The following is a 17967-nucleotide window of genomic DNA, read 5'->3' as shown; positions in this document are numbered from 1 at the left end:
GAGATCCAACATTGACCCTTGCAAGACACCACTCGTCACATCCTGCCAATTAGAGTACCTGCTCATCATTAGCTACTTTCTGGGTACCTCTACTCTGCCAATTTCTAAATAGATCAGTAATCTGCCTTCAATTCTGAGATCTTCACGGCAGCCAACAGTCTCTGGATTGCCTTCTGGACATCCATGTAATTAATGCCTAGAATAATATAAAGTTAAAAATCACAACACCAGGTTATAGTCCAACAGGTTTAATTGGAAGCACACTAGCTTTCGGAGCGACTGTTGGACTATAACCTGGTGTTGTGTGATTTTTAACTTTGTACACCCCAGTCCAACACTGGCATCTCCGAATCTAGAATAATATAAACATTCTCTGTACATTAGTACGGCCAGAATTTCAAAAACTATGAGCAGATTTGTTAGGCTTGACCTACCCTTTGAAAAATCTATGCTGGCTATCTCTGATGAAAATTCCAAGGTGTTCATTCACCCTACCTTCAATTATAGACTTTAGGAATTCTCTGAAAAGAAAGGTTAACTTATTTATAGTTTTCTGATTTCCTTCTCCCAACCTTTCTGAAAGGACAAAGGAAAACATGATAAGAGATAGGAAGCATTTTTCACTGCTCCGAGCACACTGGACTCATTCCAGTGAAAACAGAACACATGAGCTTGGAATAATAACTAATTTCCTGCACAAACGTAATTTTCACAAGTTTAACAAAAAAATTAGACTATTTTCCTAATCAACCTTTTACAGAGATGTTATTGCACGTCTCTGGAGCAGGTGGTACTTGAACTCAGACCTCCTAGTCAAGGGGCTGAGGACACATCCACAACACCACAAGAAGGCCAAGTTTACAATGTTATTCTCTTAGTCTCATTCGTCCTACTTCCTGGTATTTAACTCATTTATCACATGATTTCCTCATTGCGTTCACACACTGGAACTTGTAACTATTCAGGATGGTTACAAGGGAATTCCTACTGAGCCTGGCTCAGTGTAAGTTGGGAGTTTCTCACCTGTGTAAATCTGACAACAGGGTATCCTTCAACTTAGTCTGATGGACAGCATGTTCTAGCTTTCTTATGTTATTGCTAGTACTGGAAAATTCCTTTTAATTGGTTTTTTGTAAGAGTAAACTATAGTAATGGAAAACTATCAAAGAAGAAAAGTAAAGATGCAAGATAGCTTACAGATTCCACTTCCTTAACAGTTTGAAAAACAATGCCAATAACCCATTCAACATTTAAATTGGAATGTTAAGTTCCATTTTCCTAGGTTCAGAGCAAGTCCAAAAACAGTGGCAAGCTTCGAATATTTTGACATGTCATATATTTGTGATAAAAATTAAAATAAAATATATAATGAGGAATTTCTTTTTTGTCCAATATTTGTACAAAAGGTTATGAAAAGACTGAATTTTCCATCAATTTATTTCCCAGAGATAAAGTTCTATATAAAAGCCCGCTAATTATTGGTACTTGGAAAACATTCCAGACTCCTTTTCTACTTCTCACTATTCAACCTTAACTTGCTGTCTATTAGAAATAACAATCCCTATGTCCAAAGTAAGGACCCAATTTTTATATGGAGCTAAAAACAGTAATTGCTGGAAAATCTCAACAGGTCTGTAAGTTCAAACCCAAAACATTAATTCTGATTTCTCTCCACAGATCCTGCCAGACCTGCTGACTTTTCCAACAATTTCTATTTTTGTTTTTGATTTCCAGTGTCCACACTTCTTTCCATTATTTCGTATTCCAGCCTCGGGCGACTGTGTGGAGTTTGCACATTCTTCCTCTGTCTGCGTGGGTTTCCTCCGGGTGCTTCGGTTTCCTCCCACAATCCAAAGATGTGCAGGTCAGGTGAATTGGCCATGCTAAGTTGCCCTTAGTGTTAGGTGCATTAGTCAGAGGAAAATGGGTCTGGGTGGGTTACCCTTCAGAGGGTCGGTGTGGACTGGTTGGGCCGAAGGGCCTGTTTCCACACTGTAGAGAATCTAATCTAATAAAAAATCTGACTCTAGACCCAATCTTGTAGCCTCCAATGTCATTCTGCACCAGGTAATTACCTAATTTTGAAGAACTTAACATTGTTACTGTATAACTTTTGAAGGGATTCTGCTTCACTCATCTATTAATTTGCTGTTTAGTCTAAATGTTCTAACTATGTCTCTGTCATCCCAGCCATTCAGCATTTTTTCAAAAAACAGATCACCTTCTCCCTTTGTCCTTTTTCCTGCAATAAAATCAAGTTGCACTCCACAAATTTTCCTCATAACTTTGAAAATACTAATTCATCTTTTATATTCTTCTAGGCATTAAATGCTTCCGCATTTTATTTTAGTGAAAATGCCTCAAATTTGCACACCATATTCAAATAGTCAGAGAATTATATAGAACATACAGCACAGGTACAGGCCATTCAGTCCAGCGTGTCTACTTTTGTGTTTATGCTTTAAACAAGCCTCCCCCCCAATTTAAATATTCATTTCTGGGTCTGTCTAAAAGTTAATAATTTTGCTTGTAACACACATTTAATGCATCCAGTAACCTAAGACTGACCATTGCACCACAAAGAGAATGTATATTATTGGTGATGACATCTATTGAATGAAAAATATACCAAAGTCCAATTGACTACATTGGTGTATATAAAACATCATATTTTGAAAAAGAATAGGGTGTTCTCCTTATTCACCCTTGGCCAATATTCACCTTTCAAACAACATCACGAAAAGAAAATAGAAAATCAAGATAATAGGAGGGGTAGGCCATTTGGCCCTTCAAGCCTGCTCCTCCACTCAGTAAAATCCTGGCTTCTTATCCAACTCAGCATCCTATTCCCTCTCCCCATACCCGATCCTTTAGCGCTAAGAACTACATCTAATTTCATGAAAACTTTCAATGTTTTCAAGACTGGAGCAACTGGGCTTGTATACCCTTGAGTTTAGAAAACTGAGAGGGGATCTGATTGAGACATATAAGATTATTAAAGGATTGGACACTCTGGAGGCAGGAAACATGTTTCCGCTGATGGGTGAGTGCCGAACCAGAGGACACAGCTTAAAAATACGGGGTAGACCATTTAGGACAGAGATGGGAAGAAACTTCTTCAACCAGAGAGTGGTGGCTGTGTGGAATGCTCTGCCCCAGAGGGCAGTGGAGGCCCAGTCTCTGGATTCATTTAAGAAAGAGTTGGATAGAGCTCTCAAGGATAGTTGAACAAAGGGTTATGGAGATAAGGCAGGAACAGGATACTGATTAAGGATGATCAGCCATGATCATATTGAATGGTGGTGCAGGCTCGAAGGGCAGAATGGCCTACTCCTGCACCTATTGTCTATTGCCTTGGCCTCAAACACTTTCTCTGACAGAAATTTCTCCTCATCTCAATATTGAACGGTTTACCCCATACCCTTAGATTGTGACCCATGGTTCTGGATTCCCCAGTCATCAGAAACATCCTTCCTATATTTACCTTATCTAGTCCTGTTAGAATTTTATAAGTTCCGATGAGATGCCCCTCATTCTTCTGAATTCCAGTGTATACATTCCTAACCACTCTAATCTCTTTTCATACATCAATGCTACCATTCCAGGAATCAGCCTGGTGAATCTTTGTTCACTCCCACCATAGCCAGAGCATCCTTTCTCAGGTAAGGAGGCAAAAACCACACACAATACCAAGGCTCTGTACACAACTGCAGCAAGGCATTTCTGCTCTAGTACTCCAATCCTTTAACTATGAAGGTCAAAATACCATTTACCCCCTTCACCACCTGCTGACCTGCATGTTTATTTTCAGTGACTGATGTACAAAGATATTGATGTCTTATTGTACCTTCTCCTTTCTCGATCCATCACTGTTCAGATATTAATCAATCTTTCTGTTCTTGCTACCAAAATGGATAACCTCACAATAATTAACATTATACTTCATCTGCCAGGCATTTGCACGCTCAATTTAGGCAAATTACACTGAAGCATCTCTGCATTCTCCTCACAGTTCACACTCCTATCCAGATTTGTGTCATCTGCAAACTTGAAGATATTATATAGTTCCCTCATCTGAATCATTAACATATCATCCGTTATTATCATATTGCCATCTGTGAAAGTTTGCTCTGATACATACTGACTGATACATTTCATAAATTATAACATTGACCAAAATACTTCATAGATTGAAAAGCACTTTGAGATGTTCAGTAGTTGAAAAGTTCTATATAGATATGTCTTTTTATTTCACCATGCATTATAAAGCTAGCCAAGATCAAAATGCCAAAATGGAAAACCCTATATCAACATTTTATAATAGGTAAAACCTTACTTTGGGAGGGAAAATCCCATTTTCCTCAGTACGTGAGGTTTCAAATGGCAAAAAATTTTTAAATTTGTAACACAATGTTACAATATTTTCATTTAGCACTTGTTGATGATTTATATTGCAATGTTGGTGTCTGCTCCCAACACAAACTTATTTGATGACAGCACAAATCAGAGTTTAGGCCTGGAAATCAGTGTCACTCTTTTTATTCTAAAATAGGAAACAACGCGACATGGATACACTGAACCATAAGCCAAATTATTCAATCTGTATTCCAATTGATACAGATTCTGTACTTGGATCCATGCCTTGTATCATTTAAAACTACAAGACCATAACAAATAGGAACAAGAGTAGGCTTTTCACCCATTCAAGTCTGCTCTGCCATTTAATAGGATCGTGGCTGATCCAACATTCCTCAAGTCCACTTTCCTGCCCCTCCCCTTAAAATATTGATCAGTAGGGGAATTAAATGTTATTTATCTCAGCCTGAAATATACACAAGAACTCTGCTGCCATAGCTGTCTGCGGCAAGGAGTTCCAAAGACTGAACACTCTAAGAGAAGATATTCCTTTTCATCTCAGAATTAAATTAATGCCCCTTTATCCCGACACTATCTTGTCCGAGACTCTCCCATGAGGGGGAACATTGTCTCAGCATTTAACCTGTCAAGCCTCTTAAGAATCCTATATGTTTCAGTGAGATCACCTCTCATTCTTCTAAACTCCAGTGAGTAGTGTCCTAACCTGTTTAGCCTTTGCTCATAATTGGGGATCCTCAATATTGGGAATCATCTTCGTGAACCTTCTCTGAACTGCCTCCAATTTTCTTAAATAAGGACACCAAAAATGCTCACCGTACTCTGATGATCTCACCAAAACCTTGTAGACTGCTAAGACTTTCCTAGTTTTATTTCAAGAGCGTTGGAGTATGAGACCCAACATTCCATTACTCTTCCCGATTACCTACAAGCTTTCTGTGTTTTGTGCACAAACATACACACACACGTCTATGGGGGTGAATTTGCATTTGCAGATACATTCTATTTCGTTCAACAATCTATAGGCAGTTAGTCCATGTGACATTTTATAAGTCCCTACTTTGGAAATAGAACCAGTCTAACTAAAGATTGGGATATTGACAGTCTCTAAGCTCACACCTTTAATGTATTGTCTGAGCTAGGATGTCACTTTTTTTTTATAAAACCTTAAGTTATTTTGGGACTATGATTTGAAAGAAATTCTGGGATTTAGATATTAATGAATTGAAACCTGCAACCTATTTTAAGTAATGAAAGACTTAACACCAATCTAGCTTTGTTCAATATGCTGCATCAGTTGTGTGACACTTTGAATTTTTATTTTAAATTCTGTGTCCTATGATCCTGCCCCGCCTAGCTGCAAAAGCTTGTATTTCAAAATAAACTTGTTGGACCCTAACCCGGTGTTGTGTGATTTTTAACTACAAACATTTCATCATTCTGAACAATGGTAACTGCTCTTCCAAAGGTTTGGGTACAAGGGGGAAAGTATACTATTTTACTCACCGTGCCATTACTTGCAAAGGCTCCACAATAAGTGAATCTGGAAAAGAACATGAAGTAAGAGACATTGTCAAGAATGATACTGAAAATATTTGTTTATTCAACTGAGTTGTCAAAAACTGAGACAAATTAAATAATTATTTTAAAATTGTGATTTATATTTGTTGGAAACTTAAGAAATCTTAATTAGCTGAACAGATGAAAGGTAAGCATCCTACATATGTGTGCAAGAAATATTATATGAAATAAAATAGATTGAAATGAAAGAGTTCAATGCAAGTGACTGTCCAGAAATATAAGCAGAAGGAATGGTTAATGAGAACTGTACAAGGAAATGCATTTATAATAACGCAGCACAGCACTTTAAATTCAGGTTGCTTAAAAATGTATGTTTTTTTTAATACCTTTAGTACAGTCATGCTACTGGGAAAAAATACAAATTAAAGAAATAAAAGAAATGTTAAATTGAAGACTGACTTATACACTTAAGGTCCTAGGGAGTGCTGCTGAACAAAGAGACCTTGGAGTGCAGGTTCATAGCTCCTTGAAAATGGAGTCGCAGGTAGACAGGATAGTGAAGGCGGTGTTTGGTATGCTTTCCTTAATTGATCAGAGTATTGAGTACAGCGATTAGGAGTTGCAGCTGTACAAGACATTGGTTAGGCCACTGTTGGAATATTGCATGCAGTTCTGGTCTCCTTCCTATCGGAATGATGTTGTGAAACTTGAAAGGGTTCAGAAAAGATTTACAAGGATGTTGCCAGGGTTGGAGGATTTGAGCTACAGGGGGAGGCTGAACAGGCTGGGGCTGTCTTCCCTGGAGCATTAGAGGCTGAGGGGTGACCTTACAGAGGTTTACAAAAGCATGAGGGGCATGGATAGGATAAATAGACAAAGTCTTTTCCCTGGGATTGGGGAGTCCAGAACTAGAGGGCATAGGTTTAGGGTGAGAGAAGAAAGATATAAAAGAGACCCAAGGGGCAACGTTTCCATGCACAGGGTGGTACGTGTATGGAATGAGCTGCCAGAGGAAGTGGTGGAGGCTGGTACAATTGCAACATTTAAAAGGCATTTGGATGAGTATATGAATAGAAAGGGTTTGGAGGAATATGGGCCAGGTGCTGGCAGATGGGACTAGATTGGATTGGGATACCCGGTCGGCACGGACGGGTTGGACTGAAGGGTCTGTTTCCGTGCTGTACATCTTAATGACTCTATGACTCAATGATTGATGTTGAAAAGCTTTAACCTTAAGATAGGATTCAAAATGTTTATTGAGGGTATATGGAAAAATGAAGGGGCAGTGGGACTTTGGAGAGGAATTTCTAGACAGTAAAGGAAGGAAGTTTTTGCCATCAATATAGGGGCAAAGGGCATGAACAAGAGACCAATTGAAGTACAGAAGAACAGTAAGGCAAGTCTTAAAGGTAATGCAGAGATAAGGTAAGATAAGATATGACAACAAAATCATATAAATAAGGAGCATGAATACATTATTTCGTCCCTCAAACCTGTTCCAGCAGTTGGTAAGATTATAGCCAAACAGATTGAGGCCTCAACTTCACTCTTCTGCCTACCTCCCATACCTTTCAATTCCCTTGTTGGTCAGAAATCTACCTAATTTTGGTTTAAAAAAGTATACAGTAGTGAATCTGCTCCACCTACCTCTGTGGGGAATACAACCTTAAAGATTCGTGATCCTCGGAGAGAAAAACAATTCTCTATGTCTCATCATCCCAATGGAAAATCTCTTACTTGTAAACTGTGTCCTCCAGTTCTGGTCTCTCCTACTTCCTTTCAGCATGAACCTTCTCATCCTCCAAACTGTCCCCACTAGTGCTTTATCTTGAAGAAAGGTATTAAATTCCACCAAGCAATTTTGATTGAAGAATTAATCCAAAGTAAAGCAGGTTTGTTGTACTCTCTGTGCACAGCTTCAGTGTGTAATGTGAATGCTGGGCACAGCCTTGTCTACAGTAATGCGATTCAGTGTGAGACCAAATTTAGGGAAGTAGATTTGCTTATCTCCAGCTTTACCTACTTTCAACTTCACTTTTTGCCAAAAATCCTGTGTTAAATTATTGGTGTGCAATGCATTCGGCAAATAAGATTGGGGTCTAGATTATCAAATCACGTGGTATCTCTTCATGGAGCTTTATAAAAATTGATACTTCTAATAATTAAACAAAAGCCTTTCAGCTCAGTGCCAGGAATCCACTTTCTTCCGCCTTGTTTCAACATATTAGGATATCAATCTTGATCGAGCTTTTATAAAACATTCACTATGCTTTTACAAACTGTTAGAACCGAGGCTGGAGGAATGCACTGTCACTCTTAACCCACAGCTCTACTAGTTACAGAATTAAATAACAATTAGTTTTCCAGTTATCAAGATGATCAATTAAATACCTTAACTATATCAAGTTTTAAATAGCAAATCTATGATCCAAGTTTCTTAAGAAACACAATTATTGGTTTATGAAAGCAAAATGTATTCAATAAAACTGCAATAATTGGTTAACATATGCAATCAGTAATATAGAAGCATTCTTTAAATAACTCCAACACATACAAACACATGCTCACTTTTCAGAAAAAGGAGAGAAGAAAAAAAGATTTCTGTGCAGAGATGGGTTTTCTGAAAAATGAATTTGGCCCATGGGCTGCTCTAAGACTCAAATGGGTAAAGTGTGATATGTTCCAGAGGCTGTTGTTCTGAGTTCTGCATGGTGTGGTCAAATCACTAAACACATAAGCTTATCTCTGAAGTCTTACTGACACAGCTTAGGAAATACAATCTTAAGATTGAAAACAATCACATTTTTTCAAAATAACAAATAGATTTCACCCTGCACCGACAAGAAGATTTTTCTTTTCAGAAATGAGAAAGATTAGCTGAGCAGCTTGTTATTAGCAAGTTTTCTTCCAACTCAGCTTGGTTTTTAGCAAGCTTTCTGTAAGTGAACCAGATAAAACAAGCAGTACATTTTGTAGGACCACACCTGTGAAGAGATGGGACATGAAAAAAACCCCAAGTAGCCAAGAATGATGTCACTAATGTTCCTATCATTCCAATTCCTGTATCTTGAGGCTGAATGAGGCCCTATTCTCCTACTACCTTCTGGCCCAGACCCTCTGGTGCAACTCATACAGGATCCTACTATCATCACACCAGTGAATGAGATAGTGACAGAGAAAATGCTGGCAGATATGTTCCAAATGAGATAGCTCCATGAAGGGCTAGAGATGATTGAAGCCCATCCTCAGTGAGGTGGTAATAGCCCTCGTGTCCCCTACTGAACCTCCCATCAACCCCTATCAAACTCAGGAGCTTTGAGCTAATGCCTGGGTTACCACAATGAAATTCAAGTGGACTTTAAGGCTGGCTCTGATCTTTAGGTCTAACTGCTTTTCTGTAAAGAGAATAAGTATGAGTAAGTGGATGGCTCATTCCGACCGGCAAACTCGATGGACCGCTTAGCCTTTTTCTATACTGTAGACTTCTTTGACACCAAAGGACATTGCTCCATTTGTCTGGGGAAAGTGCTATTTTAACTCATCTACAAGTACAATTCGCAGCCCAGTGAGCAACAAATGCACTTCTCTGAAGATGTGTTCTCTCATCTGGATTCTACTGATGTTGTGTACATCATTCTTGGAGGTGTTGTGGGCAAGGGATGGGTTGGCAAACCTTCAAGTGCATTAGAAGAGGAAACCTCTGGTACTTTGGACAGCCAAGTGGTGGAGTGCCTAAGGGACTCAGTTGGTCTGATCTTTCAGTGTAACTGCTTTTCTGTAAAGAGAATAAGCATGAGAAAGGGGTCAATTGCTGGAAAATGGGATTAGAATAGATTGGTGGCTCATTTTGACAGGCAGACCCGATGAATCACATGGCCCTTTTCTGACCATTTTTCTGGGGAAAGTGCTGTTTTAGCTCATCTACAAGTTCACTGCCAGGCCAGTGAGCAACAAATCCGCTCTGCTGAAGATGTGTTCTCTCATCTTGACTCTATTGACGTAGTGTACATCATTTTTGGAGGGGCTGGGGTGGGGGCGTGGGGAACGGATGGGTGGCAAAATTTCAAGTGCAATAGAAGAGGAAAGCTCTGGTGCTTGGCACAGCCAGACAGCATTCAAATTGGTGATCATCGGGCAAAATCCCTATTTTGACACTCGTACATTTTCTTTTGTGAAATCTGAAGGATGGAATAGAACTAACCACCTCTGCATTTCTCAGGTACATGTTGCCTGCTTCCTGACTATGATCTTGTAACCAAATATATACTTGGACCATTACCTGTTGAAGACACAGCTTCTGCTTTTACAAGTATTGACAAGGTTTGCATACTGGCATTTTACAATGGAGCTGCTCGAGAATAAGCAATTTTGGGAATTGCTCTGTTGAATTTGGGCTGACTGGAGAAAGAAGCAAAAGGTAGTCAATTTGGAATTCTGCCTCTGACAGGCAGTCATTGCCACACATTTGCAGAAGATGTATGAAGAAATGAAGGATGTGCTGATGGACCATTAGCTTGTTACATCCTCAGAAGTGGAGAAAGTGAGGTCTGCAGATGCTGGAGATCAGAGCTGAAAATGTGTTGCTGGAAAAGCGCAGCAGGTCAGGCAGCATCCAGGGAACAGGAGAATCGACGTTTCGGGCATAAGCCTGAAGAAGGGCTTATGCCCGAAACGTCGATTCTCCTGTTCCCTGGATGCTGCCTGACCTGCTGCGCTTTTCCACCAACACATTTTCAGCCCACATCCTCAGAAGTGTCCATTTGGATGTTGGGTTTTTTCTTTCAGGACCAGGAACTGGAATGAAGGCAAAAATATATAAGAATTTCAGGATTATTGGCTGCCGATGGATCCCTGGTCTCTGATCTGGAAGTCATCAGTGCCCAAGCCCAGCCTATTTCAGGGTTCTGAACTCTCTTGATCTGTCTAAAAAGGATGCTCTTAAGAGTTTTGTGGCAAGACCTGCCAGGCATTAAGGATCTTAATTCCCTGTCCAATCTGGTGTAGCTGACTGGTGCTCTCAGGGGGCTACATGTGGAGTTTCACAGGCCACAGAGTTCTGGGATGTTTTGTACCTGGTGACAAATCAGGGCTGGCAAGGGGCAACCTCTGCCTTTGTAAGAACTGGTACCAGGTAACATAGGTTAATGGTCACTGTTAAAGCTATGTCTTCTTGTCCATGGTTAAAAATCACACAACACCAGTCATAGTCCAACAGGTTTGTTTGGAAGCACTAGCTTTCAGAATGCTGCTCCTTGATCAGCTGGTTCCATGTTGGACTATAACCTGGTGTTGAGTGAGTTTTAAGTCCAACACTGGCATCGCCAAATCATTCTTGCCCATGCATCTTTCTGGCCCATATGGTCCACCCTAACTGCACCTCCATGGTCATGGGCTGTGCAATTTTTCACATCTAACTGGTCTCAGACAGCTGGTGTTGTTCATCTGTTTTTCTAGGTGAAAAGCACATGATATTCAATGAATGATCATGAATATTCATTAAGAAGATTCTACTATGTTGATTGTTGGATGTCTCATTTCATTGGCCAAATGATTTAAAGCAGGAATCATTACAGCTGAAGAGTACAGTTCAAAAATTCACCTTTAAAGTATATAACATGCAAATTAACTTATTAAATAGAGATTGCTGGGCAGATAATGTGTTGCAGCTGTATTATGTGGGAACTGGTGGATGCCATTGCAGACAATGGTGACCACATCTGCAGTAAGTGTTGGCTGCTCAAGGAACTTTAGCTTAAAATTGATGAGTTGGAGTCTGAACTGTAGATGCTGCAACACATCACAAGCAGGGAGAGCTTACTGAACATAGTGTCAATTCCTGATGAAAGTCGATTTTCCTGCTCCTCGCATGTTACCTAACCTGCTGTGCTTTTCCAGCAATACACTCTCAATATTGTGTTTTAGTCGGCAATTAGATTAATTGAGTGAAGCAGGAATGGTAATCCAGAACATAGCTGTGAAGTAGCTTCGATCAGTGCCCTGGTCCAGTAGGTACAAGGTTCTTGCTCCCATTGTGGATGAAAGCACAAACTGCAGAAAGGATCAAACTAACCACAGCACTGTGGAGTTTGTAACTCTTGTCAAATATATCAGTGCATAAATGATTGGCTCCAGTTCTATCCTTCACCAACTTGTTTTCTGGATTATAACATGGTAGCAGAGGGCCAACATAAAAGTATAAACAAGTGCAGGAGTAAACCATATGGCCAATGAGATAAAAACAAGGACTGCAGATGCTGGAAACCAGAGTCTTCTTCCTGATGAAGGGCCCAAAACGTCGATTTTCCTGCTCCTCGGATACTGCCTGACCTGCTGTGCTTTTCCAGCATCACTCTAATCTAGACATATGGCCAATGAACCTGGTTGACCATTATGATTAAGAACGATCTTCAAAAGATCTTCAATAGACAAGCATACTATGGAAAAAATATAAAATGAACTTTAAAAGATTGCATCAAAGATTAATTTCATTTTAATACTGTAATCAGCACCAGCTTTTAAACTGCTGGATAGTATTGAGTTGTCCGATATTATCAGACTATTGGTTTCAACCAATGTTCAGTTCTTGGAAAGAGAGACATCTGCTGCCTTGAAAAATATTCCTGAGGTTATAATTCCATGTAAAGTAGCTGATGTCAGTCATTTTAAAAGTATTAATATAATCTCTACTGAGATCGCTATGCCGCTGAATGAATCTTCTATTAAATAGGCGCAAAGTAAAATTGACATAGCACATGATAAAGTGATTATTTTTGGAAGATCAATGGATTGGTGGTTCCCCTAGTTAAGATATTTATTGGTATCTCCACAGTACCAGAGTTTCTCATCAGAGCATTGCACAAGTATTTTCCCCATCAGGCAATCAGAATCAGATTAAAAAGCAAGTTGCCTTAAAGTTACATGTTTTCATTCTACTTGTTGAAGGTTAAACCATCCTGCTGTAGGTGTGGTTGAAGTATATGAAGCTAACAGAAATGGAATCCAATATGATTCTCCTTTTCAGAATGCTGGGGTTCCAAAGAAGTGTTATATTGGATTTGAAACATTAGCTCTGTTCCTCTTTCCACACACGTAGCCAGAACTGTTGAGTATTTCCTGCACTTCCTGTTTTTATTGCAGGTTTCCAGAATCCACAGTATAGCATTTTATTGCTGTAATAGAAAAGAATATCAGACTGTTTTTTTGGTAATTCTCTTGCACTCTCTAGAGGCTGTAGCTTCAAATTCCATTCCAACACTTGAACAGATAATCTTGATTGCATTTCACTTAAAGGACCATTACAGAAATATCGAAGTGCATGGAATTGATGCTTGAAATCTGTGAACAAAAGTATTAAAGGATGCCACCATAGCTTATTACACACACTTGGGTTTAACAAGATTGGTGCCATTGATCTAAATGTATGGCTTAAATACAAAGATTGTCATTCTACATTTTATAGACCAGATTTAGTTTATCCACAATAGTACACTGTAAGGACAAAATACTTATCATAGATTAAATCAAGGACAAATGGATATGAACTGTACTTGTTTCTGACCAGAAGCAAAAGTGATGCCAAGTATCAGGAGTTTTGAAGAACATCTGTATCTTACTGGAGGATATTAGAGTGCTCTCTCCTCCAGCTGGAAAAGTGATCTTAGAATGTCTTTAGCTCTTTCTTTCTTTTGTATCAATGAACATAAACGTGGTATTTACCCTTGATGATACGTTTGACGGAGATATTGCTGAAAGTTTGTTTTGAAAAGAAGCAGATACAGAAATAAACTATGGAAACTAAACAAATAAAATTATGAGGGGCATGGACAGGATGAGGTGGGGGTGGGTCCAGACCTAGAGGGCATAGGTTTAGGGTTGGAGGAAAAAGATATAAAAAGGGACAGCTTTTTCACACAGAGGGCAGTGCATGTATGGAATGAGCAGCCAGAGGAAATGGTGCAGGATGGGTTTATAAGGCATCTGGATGGGTATATGAATAGGAAGGGTTTCGACCTAGAGGGCATAGGTTTAGGGTTGGAGGAAAAAGATATAAAAAGGGAGTGCATGTATGGAATGAGCTGCCAGAGGAAATGGTGCAGGATGGTACAATTACAACATTTATAAGGCATCTGGATGGGTATATGAATAGGAAGGGTTTCAAGGGATATGCTGGTAAATAGGACTAGATTAGGTTGGGATATCTGGTTGGCATGGACAAGTTGGACTGAAGAGTCTGTTTCCGTGCTGTACAACTCTGCGACTCTATGACTCTAAATGTGTCGATCACTTGACTGATGCTTGAAATTATGCTATTTTCAGTGACATCCACTTTGTTGAAAAATGAAAATGTTCAACTAAAAACTGACCCTACAACTTTTTATTGGTACCAACGAGGAAAACATTCAGGCATCTTTGTGATACATGATTATTATGATCTAAAAAAGAGTCAGCATTTACAAACAAAACAGGGATTGCAAGAGAAACTAAGCAGATCTGGCAGTGTTTGTGAAGTCAAAGTAGAGTTAATGTTTCGAGTCCAGTGACCCTTTTTCAGAACTGATAACAACTAGAAAAAGATGGTATGAGTGATTGAATAGGTGGAGATGGAGCCCAGAGATAGAGAACAACAGTTAGGCAGCCAAAGGGCTAGGAACAGTAGAACCTCGACTATCCGAATATCAATTATCCAAATTTCAGATTATTAAAACAAGATCTCAAGGTCCAGTAAAAACATTACATCAAAGAGGTAAGTGAATTCAGATTACCTGCACTGAAGAACATGTGAAAATGGTGGCAAAAATAAAGAAACACAAGCATCTCAAGCAACAGTGACTGGATTTTTTTAATGTAAGGATTAGATACACAGCCTTTTGAAAAGTAAGTGCTTTGTTCCCTTCACTTTACAGTGCCATTCATGAAAAAATGGCCGAGAAAGTAAAGGCATGCGCGAGGCAGTGCTTCTGTCTTTCTATCGTGACACTGTGTTCATAGAAACTGACAAATGTTCTTGTGATTGTAGAGGTTTTTCAGGATCTTGTGTAATGCTGGTATTTCATATATTTATGTGATGTCTTTCTCAGTTTAACCTGCAACTTCCAGATTGCAAAGATTAGTTTGTTTAAATAGCAGACTCATCAAAATTAGATGAGATTCCCTACAGTGTGGAAACAAGCTCTTCGGCCCACCAAGTCCACACCGACCCTCCGAAGAGCAACCCACCCAGACCCATTCTCCTACATTTACCCCTGCACCTAACACTACGGGAAATTTAGCATGGCCAATTCATCTAACCTGCACATCTTTGGACTGTGGGAGGACACCGGAGCACCCAGAGGAAACCCACGCAGGCACGGAGAGAATGATTTAAACAAACTCCCCAGTAGAACACGGCATTAGATCAGTATGGCTGATTAAGGTCAAATCAATTATCTGAATAATCAATTACCCAAATGAAATACTGCCTGCCCATCTCGTTCAGATTATCAAGGTTCCTCTGTAATAGTATCGGGGGTAGGGGGAAAAACTGATAGTGGGAAGTGTAAGTAGATAAAAATGGGTTGTCTGTGAATAGTTACAAAGTTTGATTGATCGGGCAAACTGGTTTTGCTCTCAGATTAGACCAAATATTAATTTTAATGTGCTGGTATTAAGTCCTAAAATAAAAGACTCAAGTCAGTAATGTTTTAAGTGCAAATGAAACATTCAGAAATTAAATATAGATAAATCTGCACTTAAGTGACCAAAGAATAAGTAACTAGACCATTTAGCAAGCATTTAGTAATCCTTGACATTCTAATTTTCTTGATGGATAATGGAGTACAGTTGATTTCATCATATTTCTAATGGGTAAGAACAGGAAATGTTTTCTATTAGCTTTGGAAACTAAGAAAATACATTTTGTTGAAAGTACTCTGGCTCTCAGGGAGACAGTGAATATGGGATTCCATTTGTCAAATATTTTTAAGTAAAATTTTGTTAAATGGTCATAGTGAAGACTTATACTGATTTAATATTATGTAAATAATTGGTCCTTGTGGGATACCATGCAGTTTATGAAAAGTCTTAAGTTTGAAAAGATTATAAATCGCTTGGTATGAAACAAATGCTGGAGAGGAATTTCTCAAAGTAAATGAATGAATGCAAGTCATCACCTATCGAAGTGAAAACAAATGTGTATATTCAAAAACTGTTACAAATTCTAGAGGAACAACATCTCACAATATAATGTTTTGTATGGTAGTACAGAACTTTGGTTTAATTTACTTTGCAGTTTTGGTTTGGCATATCAAATATTTTAATCAGTTAGATTGTACATTGCGTGCAGGTACTGGGTGTTAACTGGTGATTCACTTGAATCCCTATAAAAGACAGCCTGGTGGGGCTCTTCTGGTGCAGAGGCAGAGTCCCTACCACTAGAATGAGAGGCTCAGGTTCAAGTCCCACCTATTCCAGAAGTGTGTAATAACATCACTGAACAGGTTGATCAGAAAAATAATTAAAAGATAGACTGAAATTCTATTTTTTTGGTGCATGGTTGTAATGTGCGGTTCTGAATAAATACAGAATTGTATACATTCCATGGGGCGGCACGGTTGCTCAGTGGTTAGCACTGCTGCCTCACAGCACCAGGGACTCCGGGTTCAATTCCCACCTCGGGTGACTGCCTGTGTGGGCTTCTTCCGGTTTCCTCCCACAGTCCAAAATGTGCAGGTCAGGTGAATTGGCCATGTTAAATTGCCCAATGTTAGGTGTGTTAGTCAGGGGTAAATGTAAGGAGGCGGGTTACTCCTCAGAGGGTCGGTGTGGACTTGTTGGGCCAAATGGCCCGTTCCCACCCTGTAGGGAATCTGATCTAAAAAAAAATGCTAGTTCCATTTCTATCATTCACTAAATGGTTTCGCAAGTATAAAATTACATGCAATCATTCCACTGGTTGGCCAACTCTTCAAATTAGGAATACAATACAATTTAGGGGTGACAATGGCCTTATGGTATTATTGCACGACTATTAGTCCAGAAACTCAGCTAATGTTCTGGGGACCTGGGTTCAAATCCCTCCATGGCAGATGCTGGAATTTGAATCTAACAAAAAGAAGTCTGGAGTTACGAATCTACTGATGACTGTGAAACCATTGCTGATTGTCAGAAAAATCCATCTGACTCACTAATGCCCTTTGGGGAAATAAATCTGCCACCCTAACTAGGTCTGGTCTACATGTGACTCCAGACCCAAAGCAATGTGGTTGACTCTCACCTGTCCTCGAAATGGCCTAGCAAGCCTCTCAGTTCAACAGCAGCTAGCGTCATGCAATAAATGCTGACCAACTAGTGACACCCACATTCCATGAGTAAAAAATTTTTAAAAACCTAGTACTGTATCAGTTAGGAGGGGAGGAAACAATTGGTTGGAGAAGATAGCTTTCACTGGCAAGGAAAAGAATATTCTAAAGGGTCAGAATCTAGATTTTTAAGATCCACACAGATTAGGTAATACAGATTAAGGCAATCTGATGGAGACTTTAATTACTTGAAAGATGCTGTTTTAAAAGTTACTAAACAATGACATTGTACCTTTAATGATTCAGCACAAATAAAAAATATGAAACTAATGCTGCACATTCCATTAAACAATAATACTGCCAATATTGGCAGAAAAGTGACAATTTGGCAAATTAAGACGTCCATTTATTTTTTTAAGGAAGTTTTAAAATGTTCATTATTTATTTAATTACTTTTTCTCAATGAGTTGGAGGATTGAATTAAGTTTCAACTTGTTACCATTCCACTTATGCTTGTATATAGGGCAGTGGTGGGTTACAAATTGCAAGGATAAAATGGGGAAATGCTAAGCTAGGATCTAGCCAAGGGTGAAAGAAGTCAGGTCAGACAAGTAGGAGTTGTTGGTTCCAAGGAGGGTCAGGCAGGTAGGAGGGGAATGTCTCTCTAGCTTTTGTTGGGTCCAGCAGAAGTTTAGGGATGGGGGTCTGCAAATCTTACGTTTGGCTGTCACCTGGCTGGGTGTAAGGACTAATGGGTTGGAAAAATGGCCGGGGCATCAAGACAAGAATGAATTAT

General features: G+C 39.3%; 1 protein-coding gene across 4 annotated transcripts in view; it reads right to left on the bottom strand.

Moving 5' to 3' along the window:
* erich2 (glutamate-rich 2) overlaps positions 1–17967 on the bottom strand; it is a 251326-nt gene that overhangs the window by 197037 nt on the left and 36322 nt on the right. For 3 of the 4 annotated variants that reach the window (XM_043693703.1, XM_043693704.1, XM_043693706.1), the window contains one exon: positions 5881–5917. The exons of the other annotated variant lie outside the window; for it this stretch is intronic. In XM_043693703.1, coding sequence (XP_043549638.1) covers positions 5881–5917 — 37 coding nt within the window. The remainder of the gene's footprint in view (positions 1–5880; positions 5918–17967) is intronic. 4 annotated transcript variants of the gene reach the window in all.

The sequence above is a fragment of the Chiloscyllium plagiosum genome, chromosome 7, assembly GCF_004010195.1.
Source record: "Chiloscyllium plagiosum isolate BGI_BamShark_2017 chromosome 7, ASM401019v2, whole genome shotgun sequence".
Classification (NCBI taxonomy): Eukaryota; Metazoa; Chordata; class Chondrichthyes; order Orectolobiformes; family Hemiscylliidae; genus Chiloscyllium; species Chiloscyllium plagiosum.
This window is presented reverse-complemented; position numbering and strand designations above follow the sequence as displayed.